Source organism: Serinus canaria, chromosome 21 (genome assembly GCF_022539315.1).
Source record: "Serinus canaria isolate serCan28SL12 chromosome 21, serCan2020, whole genome shotgun sequence".
Taxonomy (NCBI): domain Eukaryota; kingdom Metazoa; phylum Chordata; class Aves; order Passeriformes; family Fringillidae; genus Serinus; species Serinus canaria.
In genome coordinates, this window is record NC_066334.1 from 2,243,480 (window position 1) to 2,264,916 (window position 21,437).

The 21,437-nt window shown below is 47.2% G+C and overlaps 1 protein-coding gene across 13 annotated transcripts in view; it reads right to left on the reverse strand.

Moving 5' to 3' along the window:
* Positions 1-21,437, reverse strand: part of EIF4G3 (eukaryotic translation initiation factor 4 gamma 3) — a 141,263-nt gene that overhangs the window by 92,227 nt on the left and 27,599 nt on the right. For 12 of the 13 annotated variants that reach the window (XR_007779305.1, XR_007779304.1, XR_007779303.1 and 9 more), the window contains exon 2: positions 6,153-6,228. The exons of the other annotated variant lie outside the window; for it this stretch is intronic. Coding sequence is in view for 9 of the 12 variants with exons in the window: in XM_050982700.1 (XP_050838657.1) it covers positions 6,153-6,228 (76 nt within the window). In the remaining 3 variants the exon portion in view is untranslated. The remainder of the gene's footprint in view (positions 1-6,152; positions 6,229-21,437) is intronic. 13 annotated transcript variants of the gene reach the window in all.

The following is a 21,437-nucleotide window of genomic DNA, read 5'->3' on the forward strand; positions in this document are numbered from 1 at the left end:
AAATAGAGGTTATTTTGTGACAGCTGTGGGACTTCAACCACTGCCAGTTTTCACCTCCTACTCTCAGCAGCGCAAACACTGCTCCAGCTAAGGCTGGAGCCATCCAAAATCCTCTGATCCAACAGCAGCCAAGTCCACACAGGGCTTTGACAATGGGGACAGGGGCACTACCAATAAGCCAGGTCACTGTGAGCATCCAGCAGTCCTCCTTCTCCTCAGAAATTACAACATGCAAATAGAATTGTGGAATAGAATCCCAGAATCACTAAGGTTGGAAAGCCCTCCAACATCTAATCCAATCGAGTTCAACCATGAACCCAGCACTACAGGTCCACCCCAAAACCACATTCCCAGGTGCCACATGCCCACACCATCCCCTGAGCACTTCCAGGGACGGTGACTCCAGCACTGCCTTGGGGAAAATAACCTAAGCTGGAGGTTACTGAAATGCATCAAGAAATGCTCTCATGATTGGATCTGAACTCTGGAAGCTGAACTGAGAGGAAAACTGCAGCTGCTTGAATGAGCCCATGAGATACCCTCGTGCAGTGCAGCAGACACATGTCAGACACAGGTCGGGACCTACTAAAATTGGCTTGAAAGCCTAATGAAGGCAGCAGAACAATGATAAAATTGTACCAGTTTATAGTTTGGCAACAGCACACTTGGAGAGTATCCTGTAGGAGCCCACCACGGATTTTCCAAGACCTCCTAAGTTTAGCCAAGCCTAGCTCAGTGCACACAAACCAAGGACTGGTGTTTATTCCAGCACAAGGAAAAGCACAGAGAGCCTTTCTCAGCAGCTACAGCAAAGTTGGTGTTTCCACACCTTCCTCTTCCTACAACAAATTATTTACAAATCAACTGAATTATAAGACACTGATTTTAATGTAAACAGGTAGTAAAGGAAGAGAAACTTGCTGAATTTGTGGTTTTTTCAGTAACTTTTAACAAAGGTAAATGTAGAGACTGTCTAAGCTCATCACTCCTGGGGTACCTGCCCCAGAGAGCCCAAGGTGTGGTTTGCTGTTTCTTAAATGGTCTGATATGACTATGGAAGTAAATATCCTCTTTAAATCCATAGGTTAAGTTGTTCTCCTAAAAATGGATGCACAAAATTACATATTAATTTGCTAGGGCATCACCTTTTATTTTCCCTGAGTAGCAAGAGCTAATTTTAGTTTCCCAGAAGCCTTAGGCCTGTATTTTAAAGGGAAAAGGTAATGAAATACAAAATAAAAACTCAGTCTGGAATTCTTCTTTTCTTTCTGAGCTCTTCTACACCTTTTGGGTTTAGCATCTCATACAAGTCTGGGATTACTCTTTACTGCACCCAAGTCCCTGGTTTCCCTGTGGCTGCCCCATCTGTGAAGTGTCCAAGGCCAGGTTGGACAGGGCTTGGAAGGTGTCCCTGCCCATGGCAGGTGTGGCACTAGATGGGCTTTAAGGACCCTCCCAACCCAAGCCATTCCATGATTCTGGGCAGGAGCAGGATGAGGCACTGAGCTTCCCTCCTGCACATTCCACAGCCTCTCGGGCAGGGACCGCCTTGGCCTCCTGACCCAGATCCCTCCTTTGAGAACAGGGAGGCTGGAGCAGCTAATCCTACCTAATCCCTTTTCTACAGGATTCTCTTCACTGCAGGAAGATCCCTTCAAAGGACACGAATCATGAAACCTCTGCTGGGTGTGAAACACTCAGGGGGACCAAGGGGCGCCCCAGGACAAAAACAACCAAACACCCCAAGAGCCAATGAGAGTCAACCCTTAGTCCTTAGAAAATCTGGGACAAGGGGGCTCTTCAGCACCTCACTGCCCCAGTGCCTTCTTTGCCCCAGCTGGCATGAGCTGGGCACCCTGACAGGATGTGGTACCTGCTCCAAAGGCACATGAGGACAGCAACTGACGAATGCCTTCAAGGAGTGCTGGATCCAGCCCTGCCACAGGGACCCTGCTCCAGGCTGCACCTGACCAGGTGACTTCTCCCCACACAAACACACCCTGTTAACACACACTCCCAATCAGTTCTCATCCAGAAGTCATTCACAGAAGCACAGAATGGTTTGGGTTGGAAGGGACCTTTAACTCATCCCATTCCATGGGCAGGAGCACCTTCCACTGGAGCAGGTTGCTTGGGACCTCAGTGCTGCTCCTCAGCTCATGAGAGTTTATCCCAGAGTAGTTCTGGTCCAAGCTTCAGCACTTCCAATCACAACATACTACTAAAGCAGTTACAAACCTCCACCATAGCCTGCCAAAACCAGTTATTTGTGCAAAGATAGGATGTCCATGAGCACCATTATTCTTCTCATCCAACTCCAGAGCTGTGCCTCGTGCTGGATCTGAAGAGCATGTCTGCTTCTGCTCCTTAATCTCATTTCCCATAGATTCTGCTCCATTCCCCTGGACAGGGGTGCCTGGTGGGATTTACACTCACCTTTTGTGCAGTTCCCTTCCTGTTGGAGGTCTACATCTTTCAAAAAACTCCAACCCAAAAAATCTCTTGAATATGTTTCTTTGAAATAATTTACAACAGAAACAGAATTTCATTCTTATGCCCCTTCTAAACTCTGAAGATTTTGGATCTTTCAGAGGCCACACAAATAACCACCCTCATTTATTGCAGTGCAGAGGATTTGGAAACAGCAGGCAAGAAGCAGTTTACAGGACAACCCCCAAACCTTTGACAAACCCCCAAAAGTAGCTCTGCAATAGAGCATTCTTCATTATTGATGAGAGAAAATTATTACAAGGTTAGTTCATGGAAATAATTCTTTCCAACTGTGGTTTGCTTTCATATAATTTTACTGCTGGAATTATTTATTTAAAAACTCAAACCAACAACCCATTCAGTATAACATGTCACAATAAATAAATAAAGATGACTTATGATGAATTTAGGTGGGTTTGGTTTTAATACCCGCATGATTTCCTTGATAAAGAGGTTCTACCAAAGCCTTGTTATGAATTTTGTGTATCTCCAAGTTCTCAAACTTCATCCCACTTGGCCTCTTCCTCACCTCCTACCTCTGTCCTAAAGGAAAATTTGTTCCTCAGATTTAGTTTTATTATTGGGGCTCAGAGTGGAAGCCACATGATTTTCCATTCCCATTTTTGAAGCTGTGGGGGAAAAAAAAGAGCTCTGGAATGTGCAACCAAGGTCCTGATAATGCATGTGGAAAGGCACAGAAAGGATAATTAAATTATTTTTTCTCTTTATCTAACTAAAAATTGGGTGTTTATATGTGGGCTGTCCATATCTCAAGTGATTTCTGCTCCCACCCCTCACACGATGTACGGGGACAACACGGGGGCAGCTCAGAGTCACCACATGGTGCTTCTGAACCCCAAAACTCTTCCCACACCAGCCATGCTCTGGAAAAACACATCTCTGGAAGCAATGATCCATAATCCACGTGGAATCCCACAGAGGATGTGCAAGCAAATAAAATGCTGATGGGAAAAAGCAGCCCCTGGGTACTGAGGAAGCACTTGAAGGGTGGACGTGAAGATCTTGGAGGCCTTTTCCAAGATTCTGTGATCTCACAGTGCTCTTTGAAAAGTCTGTTTAATGCAAACCCAGGCCTCAAACACATGGTGCTGTTCCCTGTGTAACAAACCACTGAGACCTTTTATGAATGAATTTGTTAAGGCACTCCCATCATGTGCTTTTTCCATCCCAATTCATTTTTCCCCCTGAATCTGAAATCTGCCTGGGGCTTCAAATGGAAGCCTGAAAAGAACCCAACTGAGAAATTTCTTTCCTTTCCCCAAAACATGAAATTTTCTCTCAAACTTCTGCATTCTCAGATCCTGGAACTGAGATATTTCCAGCCTTGTCTTCTATTCCTGTAACATAGCAAGGAGTGATATTTTTCCACACTGAAAAGCTATTTTAGGTCATTCTTCACAGTTACTTTTCTATTTTACATTAATTTAAATTTTTACAGTCATATTTTCCCCACAGGCATCTGCATTATATCTTGGGAGGAAAGAACTGAAAAAAATAACCTTCTTTAAAGGACTTCAGATATTTATAAAGTGTTTTTTAAGTGTTGTATGGGGTATATAAAGATAATACAAACTGAATTATTTATTATAAGTGTTTGTACATTTATGTTCACAGAATGGTTTGGGCTGGAAGGGACCTTAAAAGCTCATCTTGTTCCATGGCCAGGGACACCTTCCACTGTCCCAGGCTGCTCCAAGCCCTGTCCCATCTGGCCTTGGACACTGCCAGGGATCCAGGAGCAGCCACAGCTTCTCTGGGCACCCTGTGCCAGGGCCTGCCCACCCTCCCAGGGAAGGATTTCTTCAGAATTTGTTCCCCTGGTTTTGCTTTTCTGCACACAAACATTTCTATGTCAGATATTGAGAGCAGAGGGTGTCCAAAGCCAGCAGCTCGGGTTTGTTGATTCACTGCTGTCAACGCCTCAAACCTCAGAACCTTCAACCCTTGTCAGCTGTACCCCACCCATTCCAACTCCCCTGGATGGGAATCCCTGGCCACCAGACCACCCAGGGACACACCTGAGTCCTTCTGTCCCTACAGCACCTGAGCTGCTGCATTTCCAGGACCAATGGGCACTTGGCAGAACTTTTACCCTTAATCCTGCCCAGAGCCCAGCTTAGCACCCCTGACAGCCCCAGCAGAGGAGGCATCACAGAAATCCTCTACAACCCAAGAAAGGGAAGAGCTAAATATCATCATTATCATTGAGCCATCATGGAATGGTTTGGGTTGGGAGGGACTTGAATCCTCCTCATCCTGTTCCACCCTGTCATGGCAGGGACACCTTCCATTGTCCCAGGGCGCTCCAAACCCTGCCCAACCTGGCCTTGGACACTGCCAGGGATCCAGGGGCAGCCACAGCTGCTCTGGGCAGCCCCAGGTGCCCCCAGGGAGCCAGAGCCAAGAACCCCATCCCCAGTCACCCCTGAAAACAGAGAAGGAGGAAACCTTGCCCAGCAGCTTATGTTTTTCTATAAGCAGCTTATGTTTCTGCATAAAACGTAGTGAATTTACCCCATCTACAGCTTTTCTTCCTGTTTTCCAAATAATTAAAAGAGCAGCTTAAAAGCAGGGTTTTTTGGCATTAAAAATATTCACACTATCCCAACCAGAAAAGCAAAATATTACTTTCCCAGGGCTGTGCTGATTTAGCAAAGCTTATAAATAACCCTGGGCTTCCAGCTATTGCCATTGGAAAAAAAGAATTAGATAAAAGGAAAAGACTGTCATGTTCACAAATAAACATTGCTGTTTCTTAGCTAAATTTCTACAATAATCAATATAATACATTAGAAATCATCCAGGACAGCGAGCCAAAGGCACCTATCCCAAATATTCTATTTACTATCAAAATACTTCTTCCTCTGTGCAATGGAATGTTTCACATGAAAACAAATCTTTCTTGATTGTTTTTCTCATAAGAAGGTATTAGAAATGTGAAGCCACTATTACACAAAAAAATCTGTGAGATGCACGGGAAAGGAAAGAGATGGAGTCACCCAAATGAAACTATGGCCAAAACACTCATTCTAGTAACACTCTCCAATATGCTGGATAAAACTACACTTAAAAATAGCAATGGACCCACAAGTCTTTCAAAGATTTCTCCCTTTCTTGCTCCTATGCAACTAAAAAAGTTTTTCACAAAATGATAGAATTATTAAGGTCGGAAAAGACCTCCAAGATCAAGCCCAACGTTCCATCAATATCCCAATGCCCACCCAACCCCTGTCCCCAAGTGCCACATCCACACATCTTTTGAACACTTTAAGGGATGCGACTCCAGCACTGCCCTGGGCAGCCTGTGCCAATGTCTGGCCACGCTTTCAGCAAAGAGATTTTCCCAGCATCCAGTGTGAGAGGTTCATGTGGCACAACTTGAGGCTGTGTCCCCTTGTCCTGTCCTTGTTCCCTGGGAGCAGAGCCCGACTTCCCTCTGGCTGCACGTTCCTGTCAGGGAGCTGTGGAGAGCCAGAGGGTCCCCCCTTTTTTCCTACTCACATGCCACCAAAAGAGTCTTTTTGAGCTCCATTTATTTCAGGGGCAAAGGAGGCTGCTTTTTCTCTGATGTCTGACTCCTGGCTGCCCTGGGGTTGTGCCCAGCCCCGAGCCCCCACTGCCCCAGCCCCATGGATACTCACAGTGCTGTACACAGCCGAGACGGTCGGAGTGAAGATCCGATCCTCCAGGGGCTGCTGGACAGGACCTCGGGGGATTCTGCAACACAGCCAGTCAAGGAAAGCAGCGTGGAAGGCAGGGGAGCCCGCCAGGGACACCCCACCCTGGAAGCAGAGCCTGGCAGCTCCGATCCCTTGGGATCTCCCGGGCTCCAGAGGCAGCCGTCCCACCCTAGGAACGAGGGAACCAAGGCAAACTCAAATAATCCACAGAACCTTGGGCCTGCCGAGCGTCCCCCAGCTCTGCTTCTGTTTGAAAGGGAAAAAGCCCCGGAGCTACGAGCCCTCGGCATTCAGCAGCAAACCCCGCGGATCAGCAGGGCCCTGCTGGACAATGGCAGCTCCTGTTCTGCCAAGCACGCAGCAATCCTGCTGCAATTGTTTCCTTGTTTGCCTCTCTTCACCCAGTGACTCCTTTCCTCATCCACCCACCAAAGAAAGGGCTGGCAGAGGGATGGGAGGTTTCCAGGAGCTGCTGCAGGGTGACTTAAAGGCAAATTGCAAGAGTTTTCTTAATTGTAAAAGTGTTGGGGAAATCTAAGGGGGGAAAACAAAGGGAAAAAACCTATGCACAAAACCCCGGCACAACAAAATCTGGTTTATTTGTCAAGTAAAATGGGGGGATGCAGAGATCCAAAAGAATAAAAAAGTCTGACTTGGGTAACACCTTGTGGCCTCACACAGATCCAGACAATACCCAGTGCCCACCGTTATGGAAAAGGCACTTGCTGAAAAGTTTTCCTAAATGCCAAAATCAGATTTCACCTTTTTGCTGTTTGTATTTTACACACCAATATTTCATGGGAAATGAGAACAGCTGGGATGACTGAGGTTATTGTACATATGGAAGGACAGATCTCACATGTTAACATACTTGAAAAGAAAATAGAGTCATTAAAGCACTTAGTTTTATTCTAACATGAAAAAAAACATTGCCAAGTTGAATTCTGAGCCCAGATTAGTTTGAGTCAAGATTTCAAGAGACTCCTTGCACCCCAAGTTTGATCCCCAGATTAAAGCTGCTGCCCAAAGCTTTACAGGGACCAACATCACAGTGACAGGACAGATCCTGTCAGTGCTGACACAACTCAACACCCAGCCCAAGCTCCACAATCCCAACTATTCCCCTTAAAATGGACCAAATGTTAAGGCTGAAGTAAGGACTGTTCAGACACAACCTGCTCTGCCCCTGTCCACTGCTCACAGCACATCCCAGATGGATCAGCTCCTCCTCCAGCAGCACTCAGGCAAATTTACAGCACCACAAACACACAGACAAGAGTTAAATTTACAACCTCGCTCTGCTCTGGCTCTGAACTCGTCACTAAAAAGCTCCTCCTCACCAAACAGGCTCAGAAGTCGCTCTAAAACTTCTCAGTTTTGTTGTATATCCAATGTCTGAGCACCAAACACAATAAAAAGCTGCTTGATGGGATTATGCTGGGAAGAGCCCTGACCTTCACAACACCTCTTCAGGGAGGCCCTGTCCTGTCACTGTGGCAGGTGACAGGGGACAGCCCAGGGCCACCTCCAGGGCAGGAGAAGCAGGAACAGGATCCGGTCCCAGGCTGGTGCTCATTCACCCTCCATCTCTTTTTGCCTTTTTTTAACGATGGCAAGAATTCATTAGCAGGGTCTAAAGCTCATCTGCACTTAGCTCATCTGCCAGCTCAGGCCCAAGTGGTGTCATTTGATAAACAGAGAGGTTTTTAACAACCAAATGGGATTTAAAACCCTGACTCAGCCAAACAACAGTAAGATTTGTCACAAACTTCAACAGAGTCACTCCCAGCCTTCATGCCAAGGACCTTGCATTCACCCCCAAGTTTTGGAAAACAACAATAAAAAAGCCAAAATCTGGACAGAAGGATTAAAACACTGGAAATTGGAATGAAAACTCAAATTTCCTGCTGTAGCACCACTCCCTCTCTTTCAGAACGTCCCTGTGACAGGGATGACAGCCCAAGGCCTGGGATGGAGCTGCCCCCCTTGTGTCACAGCTGAGATTTCCCTTCTCCAGGCACTCCTGACAATTCACTGAAGCAATCGCTGCTTCTAAAGGGATCATTCCTGAGTTTGGAAAAACGGTTTCATCCCTGACAAGGTTGGGATTTATTTTCTTATTTTAGAACTTATGTAAGTCAGGAGGAAATAATCTCCTTTGAGCAGAGCAACCGCTCTTTTTGCACCCAGGAAGAGCTGCCTGAAGGAAGGAGCAGTTTAGACGGATTTGCAGAGTTTGGAGTCACTGTTTAAGGTCTCTCCTAGGAAGGGATGAGTCTCATCAGATCCCAAAGAAACCTTTTAAGCCCTTTTTGCAAAGGATTTGACCTGGATACAAGACTGATAGGAGCAAAATGCCTCAAATTACAGTAATTCTTAACAAAATAATGGTTGGAGAAAGTGATTATTTCCAGCATCTAACTTGTGGCATCCACAGACCGACTCTCTGCAAGAAGGTGGGCAAGTGGAAAGACTCCTGCTACCCTGAGAGGAGCTGGACTAGTGCAGAGATTCCAGCTTCCCTGAAAGGAGCTGGGCAAGTGGAAAGGCTCCTGGTTCCCACCAAGCCTCTTGGAGCTTGTTCCTGCTCCCCAGGGGAAATCACCACCTTCCCTCTCCCTCCACCTGCCAAAGGAGCCTGTCCTGGGATAACACCTGCTGTTACTGGGGGAGAAGCAAGACAGGGTGACAGCAAAATTCATCACAACTTGTGCTGATGAGGCTCTTCTAGGAAAGGGTTAAGTGACAGCATGGATACTCCACCAAGGGAGGTGAACGGGTAAAGGCAGGCAGGAGGGAAGCAGAACCTCATCCAGCAGCACCATTCCACCCACATGCACATCCACACCCACACCCACACCCACACCACCCCCAGGGCACTCACTCATCTGCTCTCACACACAGATTTTGGTGCCACTGGGGCTGCACATCCCAAAATGCAGCACAAGCCTTGGGATTGCTGCCCTCAGGCTACCCCAGCACAGCCAGGCAAGTGCAGGAGTGAGAGAGTCCAGCCAGCCCAGCCTCGCTGCAGCACTGGATTCACCACAGCCAGGAACACCAGGATGCCTGAGTAATTCAGGCAGCTCTTCTGTGTTACTACCCTGCTATGCTGAGATCCAATTCAGGAGCATCCTGTGCCCTCCCTCTTCCTCCCCCTCCTCCTCCCCTGTATCCTGCCACCCACATCACTGATTTGGGCAACTTTGCTCCAAAATCATCCAGGAGGGTGGGAAGGGAGAGGGAGTGGAGGAAAAGCAAAGAAAATCCAAACCTCACACAGTTTTCACAGCTCCTTCCACGGGGAGAAAAGATGAGGAGAGCAATGAAGCAGAAAAGCAGGAGCAAGGAGACCCTGTTAAATCCAAGAACCTCTTAAAGCACCATCAGTTGGTAAAGTGGAACTGCAGCCTCTGCTCTGCTCGTGCCAGGCTGAACAACTCCTCAGAGCTCTCCCTGCTCCATCAGCATCATGCCAGGATCTGGGAGAGGGATGGCAACCCTGCCAGTACCAGCACTGCATTCTCCTCGGCACTGTTCAGGGCTCATTAACTCATGAAATATATATCTAAAATCTCACCTAAGTGTGAGACTTCTGGCAGATTCATAAATGCAGGCACAGATGCAATGGGTGTTCCACCTAGTCTCCATCTGGCTGCAGCAGTGATTACAAGCTGGGGAATTTCAGGAGCTATTATAAACCCAGTGGGAGAAGGAATGCCGGCTGGAAACCACACAGAATTTTTCTGAAAAACAAAAATCTCCCTAAAAAGAGGAGGATCTCTGCTAATTAGACAGCCATGGCCACACTCTGAGGAGAGGGGAATATGTGACTGCTCTGTAAAGTGATTAAGGAAAAAAAATCCTGCCTGGAGCTGCTGGAGCAATCAGTGACACTGCCAAATGCTGAGTGAAACGACAGTCAGCAGGAATTTCTTGCTGAAATCTCCTCCTTCTATCACATTTCTCTGCTTGTTCCAATCATACTACAGAACTGCGATTCTGCGAGATTTCTGTGTGCTGTTACAGAGCTGGAAACACACACCAAAACCAGCCCTTCCAGCAGGAATTTGTGCAGCTTTCTCTGCTCCACCGAGATTGCAGGAAGACAGAGAGAACATTATTCCATTTTCTCCCAAAATGGATTCATTTTCCCTCAAATGGTGCTTTTCACCTAAGCTCATTTCAGCAACTAGCAACCATTTTACCCCAAGTACCACTGACCTCTCCTCCCCTTCCAGCTCACAGCTCCGAGGAAGCACCTCTTCCCAGGAATAAAAACACCCACGCTACTCACTGGCACCTATGCAAACACCTTACACAGAACCATTCCAGAACTCCTGATTTTCATCCCTGCCCAGAAATGGAGCAGGTCTCCCACTGACTTCCCCAGGGTTATGTAATCCCCACACGTATCCCCACTAGTACTGAAACTGTGCATTAAAAATCCCAAGGAAAAACCGTCAAGCAAGATAACAGAAGGGCAAGAAACCACAAAGAATTTGAGTATTTCTTTCAGCTTTTTGGAGCAAGGAATCTATAAAACCCAAGCATGCACAGGTGTGACAGCAGGGAGCTTTCCAGGAGTGTGTTTCTCCTCTGCAGTCTCTTCTCTATTCACCATACAATTAAAATGCAGGAGGTGAACATCCCAACAGCAGCAACACTTCATTGAGCAGGCTGGGTAACACAAGGCTCTGAAAGGGTTCAAAGGGAAAAGCCCTGCCAGTCACAGCAGCTGGAACTTCCCTGGCATTACCCCATTCTTCCCAGCTCCACCATCCTCCACCTGCAGGGCCAAGCCTTTTGTACGGCGCGCTCAGTCCTACCTGGCAGGGAACTCCAGCAGTGAGATCCAGGGAGCTCTGTCAGGGAGATCCCGGAGAGCTCTGGCAGTGAGATCCCAGACAGCTCTGTCAGGGAGATCCTGGAGAGCTCTGGCCGTGAGCCGGCTCAGCGCCGCGTCCTCTCCCCGCATCCATCAGCGAAGCCCATGGCCACATCCCCTCACAGCCACATCCCCTCACAGCCACATCCCATCCGTGCCACGCCGGGCTGGCTCCAGAGCTCTTCCTGCCCATCCCCGCGCAGGCAGAGCCCAAGCTCTTAAAGAGGCAGCACGGGGGGAGCTCCGTGGGGTTCGGTACCCGAGCACTGCGAGCCCGCTGCCATCTCGCTGCTTCCCCGACTTCTGTGCTGTGCCACGAGGAACAGGGATGGGAGGCAGCACCATGCTCCTCTTAGCAAGTTGATAGGGAATAATAATCAAGCCAAGCTCATAAAGGAAAGGGTAAGGGAGAAAGATGAACTCCCCCACAGAACAGAGTGGTTTGGAAAGCTGCACAGCAATGAATGAGGAGCTCAGAAAACATCAGTGCTCTCTATCAGAAGAATTAAATCTCAGCACAAACTCCTCAGCAGGAAATTTTGCAGCTTGTTTCCCTTCAGCTTTCATCTTGCTACTCCCAAATGTAGCACCACAAACTCCTTTACTTAGCAACTACTTCAGCAATCAATTTTCCCTTCAAAATCAATTCCTCTTTTGACAGATCACGTTTCAGAAGCCTGTGGAAGGAATGCTGGCAAAGCAAACTACAGCCTTTAGAAGACAAAACAAAAACAAAATCCCAAAGCAATCTCCACCAAGTGACACATTACCTGGGAAAAAATAAAATATGTAAGATCAAAACAGTGTCATCATCTCTCCATGCTGAAATGTGACAACCAAACTGACTTCTTCCAAGGAAAAATAAAACTCAGATAACAAAGTAACTCCAAACTTAGGGAAAGGCAGGATTGATATTGCCTGGGTGACCATAATTCAATCCTCCTGTGTATCTGCAGAATCCAGCCCCTTACTATAGAGGCCCATGCTGATTTCCCCCCTTCCCTGTCACCTCCACGTTTTCAGCTCTTACAGGACTCGAGAACCCTGACCCTTCACAGCTGAGCTGCTCTTGCTCATAACACATGAGAGATAATTAATATTACAAAAATCAAGACCAAAATAACTCAAGGACTTTGGAAAACATTTGAAGACCCCACCTAATAAAATGCTGACCCTCCCTAACCATTCCCTGCTTCCATCCAACAACACATCCCATCTCCCTTCCTTGCAGAGATCCTGTGTTATTTTAGGATGTGTTTGGGTGGGGTTTTTTGTCTGTTCAGGGTTTTTTTTTGCTAGTGGATTCCCAACAAGGGGATCAGGCCTTTTGGCTGAGTCTTAAGGAATGAGGTGGCCTCTGTATGAAAAGAGTGCTTTTATTTCCGTTTTCTCAGCTGGATGCAACTGCTCTTGCACAATGTGATGGGATGTCAAAACAAAGCACAATTCTGAGCCCTGACTACACCACAGGTCAAGCTCCAGTGGGGCACTGGTGTTTCAGTGTTTGGTGTTTCTTGTTACTATACCAGGGAAAAACAAGTACAACTTTTTGTTGGCATGAGCACTCAGGAATATGGTCACGGTTAAGAGCTTCAGGTGAGGAATTCCTTAAAAGCCCATGGCAGCTTTACACCAATAATTAATTCTGATCTAAGGACTATTTCTGGCAAGTCAAATGTTTTAAAAACAAAGGAACGCAATAAAAAGTGCTTGCAAAGTGGCAAAAATGGGGTTCATGGTTTTAAAGTACCTAGATTTTTAATAGAGTAGTACATTATCCCTGTCAAGAGATGCAAACCTTCAGGGTCTGCCACTTTCCAGAATGACTTATCCCCAGAAGGATCCGATGGCAAAAGCCATTATTAAGCTTGTTTCAGCATTTTATGGCCCAGTATAAAGCTCCTTGGTGCCACATGTGTAGTCAATGTTCACAGCCCAACTGCCATTTATCAGACATATAAATTTTAAGTGGATCAATGAAGTGTTTGTACAAACAACCTCTTTAATCCTTCACGTGTTTTGTGTATTAAACTGCATCACTGAACTCTCTTTAAATTCCTGTTTATGGGCTATTTTACACTTAGAACAAAACCTTAAATAAGGTATTTATCTTCTCCTTTTGTACCAGAAATGCACTTACATAAATATTGTTGATGTTTCACAACTCCTTTATTGCCTTGTTCAAAATCCCTGACTGCAGGACTCGTTCCTTGCTCCCCAGCTGAACTTTGAGATGATAACTGGAAGTTATCATCCTGACCATCCCTCTGCATTAAGTGCTCCTCATTAAATCATCCTCCCCAAGCTCTGTCTGGATCCAAATGTTACAGTGAGGCTTTCCCTGCTTATCCCAGCCTACTCCATGCTCTAAATGAACACTCTCCTCATAACAAAACTTGCCTCAAAATACATCTTGAGCTTTATACCTAATTATGTATCATTAATCTCAGCATCAGCTTCCAAATAATCCCAAACACTGCCTTTCCCTGCTGTCTGCCACACAATGCACAGAGCTGAATGGGAACAGGAGGGCTTTCCAAAGAGAAGGGGCACACAAATCTCCATGAACATCAAAACCTCTCAGAAAAGTTTTCCAGGGCCGAAAACTGCAGCTTGAAAGGAAAATGTGACCTTCAAAAGCTCACTAAACAGCGTGCTGTCCCTCTCATGCCCCCAGCATCCTGCTGCTGCTCAGAGTCCTGCTCCTCTCCCTCTGGGAGCCCTGCCACATTTCAGCAGTCTGGGGATGTGGGCGTTGGCACGTCCAACTGCGCGGCCCAGGTCAGGCAGAGCCCACCTGGCACATCCCCAGCCCTTCTGTCTGAGCAGCCACTGCAGCAGCCACAGCCACAGGGCATGTCCTGCTTGTACCCCAGCACATCTCCAAATCCTCCAACTTACATCCCTTTAAATATCCATTCCACAAAATAGCCCAGGATCCCAGACTGGTTTGGGTTCTGAGGGTCCTCACAGCTCATCCAGGCCCATCCCTGCCATGGGCACGGACACCTCCCACTATCCCAGATCATTTCCAAGTCCCATCCAGCCTGGCCTTGGACACTTCCAGGGATGAAACAGCCACAGCTGTTCTTGGCACCCTGTGCCAGGGCCTGCCCACCCTCACAAGGAAGAGTTTCTGCTCAATATCCCATCTATCCCTGCCCTCTGGCAGTGGGAAGCCATTCCCCTTTGTCCTGTCAGTATCTGACTGTAAAAAAGCCCCTTTCCCCTCATCCCTTCCCTTCCATCTTTGCTCATTGTGTGATAATCTCACAACCAAGCCAAATAGGAATGCCAAAGGAAAGCTGGGGGCTAGGGGAAAGGTAACAGGAAAAAAAAAATCCCTTTGTTGCAAACTATCTGTATTCCCAGCATCCCACTGATTCCATGATGCTTTCAAACACAAACCAGCAATATTGGGAGCACCAGCTGCAATAGTTCCACCTGCAGACAAGCACCTAATTAGCCAGAGCTCATTACTTCCAGGCTCAGTTTTGCATTTCTAAATTACCCAGCAGTGAGACAGATCACCCGTGCTAAATAACCCCAGACCTCGCCTCACCCCGGCGTCTCCTCCCGGGGGCTGGCAAGACCCACCCGCGAGCCAACGGCACAAAACCCCAATCAATTCTTCTGCCCGGTACAAATGTGTTTCTAAGGGCAACCTGATTCTGTTAGTTCATCTCTGTCTCCCTCCACTGCAACCTCAGCATGGAGGCAAACTGGTTATTTTCAGCTGAGACCTGGAGAGGTTGTTTGGGGTGGTAGAAACTGTGTCTAAACCCTGCTAATCCTGCTGGGATTCTCCTTGAGGCGGGGTGTTGGTGGCTGGGGGACGGGTCTGGAGGCGATGCATGGAATATTTCTGTAACTCTGAACTTTGAGGTGAATTTTCAACACTCCCAGAAGTGTTCACAGCACAGCCTGAATAAGGTTAAGTCCAGGTTTCAACCCAGCTGTGAAATATTAGTAATTACCAAAATAAAGCCACAGAGGCTCCATGGGTCATGCCTGTGCCAGCTCAGGTAACAAGGTGAGGTGAACGATATGCCAGGAGAGCATCTCTTGCTCAGCTACAGACAACTTCTCAGCAGCTGATTTGTCCTCTTTTTTCCATAAAACACCAGCTACTTCCATACCTTTCAATTCACATTTTACTCTCAAAATATATGGACTCTTCTAAGAAATGAAAAAGTCAATACATCTCATAAGCTCCCTTCAGCTGGAAATCATGGCATTGCCACGGCGAGGCAATGGCATCACGGGGAATGTGTCGATGAAGCCCAAAAATTCCATTAATTTTAGGAGGGTTATTTATGATTGTACTTGTCCATGTTAATTGAAACTCCCATTAGGCTGCAGAAAACAGACAATGCTCAGGAGCCTGGAGCAGCCCTATTTGTCTTCCAACAGATCCTGCTGCTCTGAGTGATTCCTCACGGATCTCTAGCCACAATCCCAGGACAGACACCTTATAAAGAGCCCAAAATATTAAGGTGGAGGAAAAAGACTCAACAAGGTGAGCTCTGGAGACTCCAGCTGAATTCTGGAAAATCATCTCTAAGTTACAGAGGACTATGGTGGGCCAACATACCATGGAGATATTCCAGATGAGGCCTGAACTCCAAAATACACCCAATAAATTGGAAGCAGAGCTGTGTTACACCAGCAGCACACACACCCAGCCAGCTCAGAACAGCCTGGCCCCAAAAACAGCCCTGAAGTCGCAGGCAGGGCAATGCCTGAAGTTGGGCTCATGCTATGTGATATGGGCTAAAAGTCTCCTAAAACTCCATGAAATGACTGGGGATCTCTGCTGGAGCTGTGCTGCTCTCAGCAATGATTAAGCTTTTCTTTGCTTTCTGCCCAAGCAGAGAGCCAAGGCATAGGAATGAAGGATTTTGGTGCTGCTGCTTTTTACATCCATATATTAAAGGCAAACCTGGATTTTTGTTTGTCATCTTAAGGTCTACACCAAGACATCATTTCCTTACTTCTTAAAACAAATACCAAGTGATCAAAACACAGTCAGAGCAGTCAGAGTGTGTTTGTAAGGATCCTACAATGTGTAAATGCACCTTTACAGGTGATTCACAGGCATATAAAGCAGGGAAAGAAAACCTTCATTTCCCTATTGTTGTTTCAGAGGAGCTGCACATTCCCAGGCACCAGCCATGTCTGGGCATAAATCACATCCAGCATGCCCTAGGTAAGATCTTTGTCATCCTGCTACCAAAGTTGGGGTGATGCTCTTGGAGAACCCATTTCCAGCTGTATGGGAAGTGTATGTGTCAAGAAACCACTGAGGTTTCCAAAACAGCAGGACAATGGGAAAGGAAATCGTGGAATGGGTTGGGTTGGAAGGGACCTTAAAGATGATCCAGTTTCACCCCCTGCCATAGGAAGGGACACCTTCCACTGTCCCAGGTTGCTCCAAGCTCCATCCAGCCTGGCCTTGAAGACTTGCAGGGATCCAGGGGCAGCCACAACAAACTGTGCCAGGGCCATGCCACCCTCACATGGTGGAATTTATTCTGTTTATCTGACCTGAATTTCTACTCTTTCAGTTTGAACCCATAACTCCTTACCCCTACAGTTATCCTTCTCACTACAGTTCCTGATGAAATTTTAAGCTTTTCCCACCTTATGACACAGCAACTTCCCATTACTCAGTCCCTCCTCTCAAACCTTTCATTCTGCCTTTTAAAACTCCAAATCCAGCCCTTGATTCCTTTCAGGGGATGAGCTGATTGGGAAAGAAAGCAACTGCAGCAGCTGGATGCTCTCAGACCTATCCCTAGGCAGTTCCTAGCAGAAATGAGGGAACAGACAAGCCTCTGCTCCCAAGGTTCCTGAGGGCAAGGGTAGGCACCCATGGCACCAGAGGAAAATTACGGTCAGGAAGGTGTAATCCAAAGGGCAGGATCCTGCAGGAAGGGACTGAGAGGAAATGGAGGATCAAGCTGTCACCTGGGGGAAGGCTGCCCCATAAAATGCTCTAGGTGTAGATTCCCTAAGCAGATCCTTGCACAGGACTGTGGGGATGCAGTAACCCCAGAGGCAGCTGCCAAGGCAGACCTGAACATAACCTAATGGTCCTAAACATCAGAATCATGGAATCATTAAGGTTGGAAGAGTCCCCCAAGACCATAGAGTCCAACCATTAACCCAGCACTGCTGTGTTCACCATTAACCCTGTCCCCAAGTGCCACATGCACACATTTTTTTAGCACTTCCAGAACTGGGGACTCAGTGCACTGAGCAGCCTGTGCCAGTGCCTGACCACCCTTTCAGCAAAGAGATTTTCCCAGTATGCAACTTGAACTTCCCCAGGTTTCCTCTGATCCTGTTCCTTGGCCACTGGGAACAGGGTCTGACCCCCCCAGCTGCACCCTCCTATCAGGGAGTTCTGGAGAGCCAGGTTGCCCCTGAGCCTCCTTTTCTCCAGGAAAATTAAACTGCTGAATCAGATGCCTTTCCAGAGTTTTTTTGCACTCACAAATGAGAACCAAGCAGATCCCCCTTGAGAAATCATTTTATTTTCTGTGTCCAGTTGTGGCCCCTCAGGTTGGGAAGGACAGTGAGATACTTGAGCACATCCAGATGAGGCAATGAGGCTGGAGAGGGGCTGGGAACACAAACCCTGTGAGGAACCACTGAGGGAGCTGGGGCTGTTTAACCTGGAGAAAAGGAGAATCAAGGGTGACCTTATCACTCTCTGCAACTCCCTGAAAGGTGTTTGTAGCCAGCTGGGGTTGGTCTCTTTCTCCAGGCAGCACTGACAGAACCAGAGGACACAGTTTCAAGCTGCATCAAGGGAAATATAGGTTGGATATTAGGAAAAGTTTTTTTACAGAAAGAGTGACAAAGTACTGGAATGGTCTGCCTGGGGAGGTGGTGGAGTCACCAGCCCTGGGTGTGTTTAAAAAAGCCTGGATGTACCATGGTTTAGTTGAGCTGTTGGGGCTGGGTTGGACTCGATGATTTTAAGGTCTCTTCCAACCTGGAGATTTTGTGATTTGGTGATTCTGTGATTCCCATAGGAGACAGTAACAGTCTAAACCTTCAGGACCTGAATACACTGCATGAGAACCACCAGCTTCACAAATCAGGCAAGTCTGGGAGGACTTAATCAGAGGATGGAGGTTTGATGGGACTGCAGAAGGAGGAGCAGGTACACACCCCCAGGAAGAAGTTGAGGCAGTGCTGTGCTGTACCATAACCACATATCTACCTAAGCAATGCTCTGACTCGAGGCCACAAGGGGGTTTTTGAAGATGCTGCTCCCCACACCCATGTGCATCTATTCTAGGAGCACAACCCACTCTGAAAGCAGCAGCTCACTCATCTGGAAGCACAAGGAATAAAAAGACCTCAGTAAGACAAAGGTAATAACAAACAGCTTTTAGTTTTGGTCTTCCCTATTACAGAGGAGCCACCAAGCCATCCTTGGTGCACTGTCCCCCATGGGCTGACCCGACTTGACCACACTAGCAATGAACAATCTGAAGGCTGCAAATACAGATACAAATGTTAAAATCATCCAAACTGAGTAAGTAGCAGGCTTTCAGCTGACCAGAGACAGTGACATTTCTTCTAAAATTATTCTCATAGTTGGCAGCAGCTGCTAAATCACTTTCTGTGCTCTCAGACGACCCAAACATCTGCACATTCTCACAAAGGCAGGAGGTCTCCTATGGAAAATGCTGGAGGGGCAGCAGTTCCTGGCTTGGCTGCTCCACACTGGGCTTGGAGCAACCTGGGACAGTGGAAGGTGTACATGCCTGTGGCAGGGGGTGGCACTGGATGAGATTTAAGGTCCCTCCCAGCCCAAACTACTTTGGGCCTCTATATAACCCATGAACTTGATTTAAAGAGGAGAAACCTTCATGATTCCTGCTGAAGAAGCTTTTCAGACATTCTCACATCCCAAAATAATTAGTATTTTAGTGGCAGTTCACAAGCCTAAATAGCTTAGCTGTTTCTTTTAATTAGAAGATTTTTATGCAACTATTGCACCCCTGCTATTCCCTGAAATGAGACAAAGCTCTGAAGCTCCCTTGCCATCGAAATACTTATTTTGTGGCCCCGACAAAAATAAAATCCCTTTTAGTGTCAGCCAACAGACTGCCTATCTCTACAACTCCACCTCACCCTGCTGCCCCTTCCAACACAAAAAATTCTCATCTGTCTACTCAAGTAAAATGAATGTAATAAATAATATTAATTCTAATAACAACAACAACAATAATAATAATTTATTGTGCAAGTGATTGAAGTCAGTGTCTGTTACTACTTTACATGGCTCTTACATTGCACATCTCATGCTTTCAAAACACAAGGGAGAATCCTGGATCAGAACCAGGAAAAGCTGGGAAATAGCCCAAGTCCTCCATCCTGCAAGTCCTCCATCCTGCAAGTCCTCCATCCATCCATGCCTGGGTGGCCAGGTAGGGAAAGAAACAGAGACTTCAAATGTGCTGCAAGCTGTAGGTCTAAAAGCTGATCTTCCCCTTTGCACCCTCTACCTCCAAGGAGCGTTGTTTAGAAACCTTCTGGAGCACCGTTAATTAGAGGGGCAAGGGGGAATAATTCCAGGTCATGGGGTAGTGCCAGTGTCCCTGGGAAAAGGGAAGAAAACCAAGGCATGGTTCCCTGAGGGCACAGTGCTTCCCTTGCCCCTGCCACAGGCACCGGGCTGCCACAGGTCAAGCTTCCATGGGATCCTAAACCCACCTCACCGCCAAACATTGGCACCCACAACTTCTGCCAGCTCCCTCAGCAAGGAATGATGTTCCTCAGAAAGGACTAAGGATCACAAGATTCCTTGGTGAACCAGCTCAGGCTGGTGATTCAAAATAAAAAGATTTTTTTCCTTGGCTGGGTGAAGTTTTCCGTGGATTCTGTGAGCTGATTTAAATCACCAAATGCTCACATGATCATCACATCTGAGACCAGGGTGTAGACAGCCCAGTCAGCAAAGGCAGATCCACCCTTCCCACTGCAGCTCAGAGGGACATCTCTAATCCCAAAATGAAACCACATCCATGAAAGCACCCCCAGAAGATCCCAAAACCCACACTGAGAACCAGAGGCTGGTGCCTTTCTCAGCCGGGCAGAGCTCCCCGTCCTGCTCTGTGGCTTTGCCTCCTTTGCATTCCAATGGAGGGACTGGGTATGGCTACACACCAGGCTCTTCCTACACACCAGCTCTTCCCTTCTCCTGTGTTTCCACACCTCCACTACAGTCCTGCTGGAGCCAGGAGACCGCCCTGAGGGGCCAAAGTAGATTTTGAACCTATGAGAAAGGAAGTAAAGCAATGGGCATGTTCACAGCAGCTGGAGTCACAAGGAGCCCTGTGATTCTCCAGGATTATTTTAGTCCTTCATGTGAGAGGGCAGGGAGGTGGATCTTGGTAGAATGTGGCTTATTCCTGAGGGATGGGGTCTGTCTAGGTGAAGGGAAGTGGTGCAGAGCAAATGAGCAAGAACCAACACAGACACCACAAGGACCACTTGAGCCTCAAGGCAATTTGGGCCTCAGGACAGGACACAAAACTTGTCATGCATTTACCAAAGAAAAAATAAGGACATGGGGAAAGCGACACTTTATCTGAGTACAGATTTCCCACTGCTTCCCTTCAACACTGAGATTGGTCTCTATGCTACCACCTGATTTGAAATACTCTAATTCTGTAATGAGCATTTCTTTTCAATGCCTTTAGTTCATTAGCACACTGAAGCTTTCAGATGTTTTACATACCACCTTGAATGTTGTCAGCTCTTGCCTCCTCTGGAAAGATACTTTGGGAAGGGCACCCTTCCATCTGGAGCTGGGTCCAGCAGTGCACAACCATGTCCCTTTCTGTGAAACAGGTTCAAATCCTACAGCTCCACCCCTGCAAATGCCCCAGTATTGTTTAAAAACACCAACTTAATGCTACAGTCACAAGCCAAGCTGCCATGGATATTTGGGATATCCACAGCCCCTGAACAAACAGCAGTGCAGTATGACCCATTGATGACTGCAACACACGAGGGGGTTTGGAAGGGAGAATTTCCAGGTTTATGCAGGGTTTAGGCTGCAATTCCACATCATCTGCCAGGGGAAGGGCTTTAAATGGTTCCTTTTTCTGGTTTAGGGATTCAGCACTGTGGGGAAGGAGATACCAGCACTGGGAACAGGGAGCAAGGAGAGATCATGGACAGGGTCCAGCCTTTATCCCAGCTCCCACCTCTTAGTGCTCTGGAGAGAACAGTATTTATAGGAAGTGACACTAAATGGAGCACTGAGCACTAATTTACATCCAGGGAATCTTTTCAATGGACATGACAAGCAAAAAACAGTCAGCACTGGA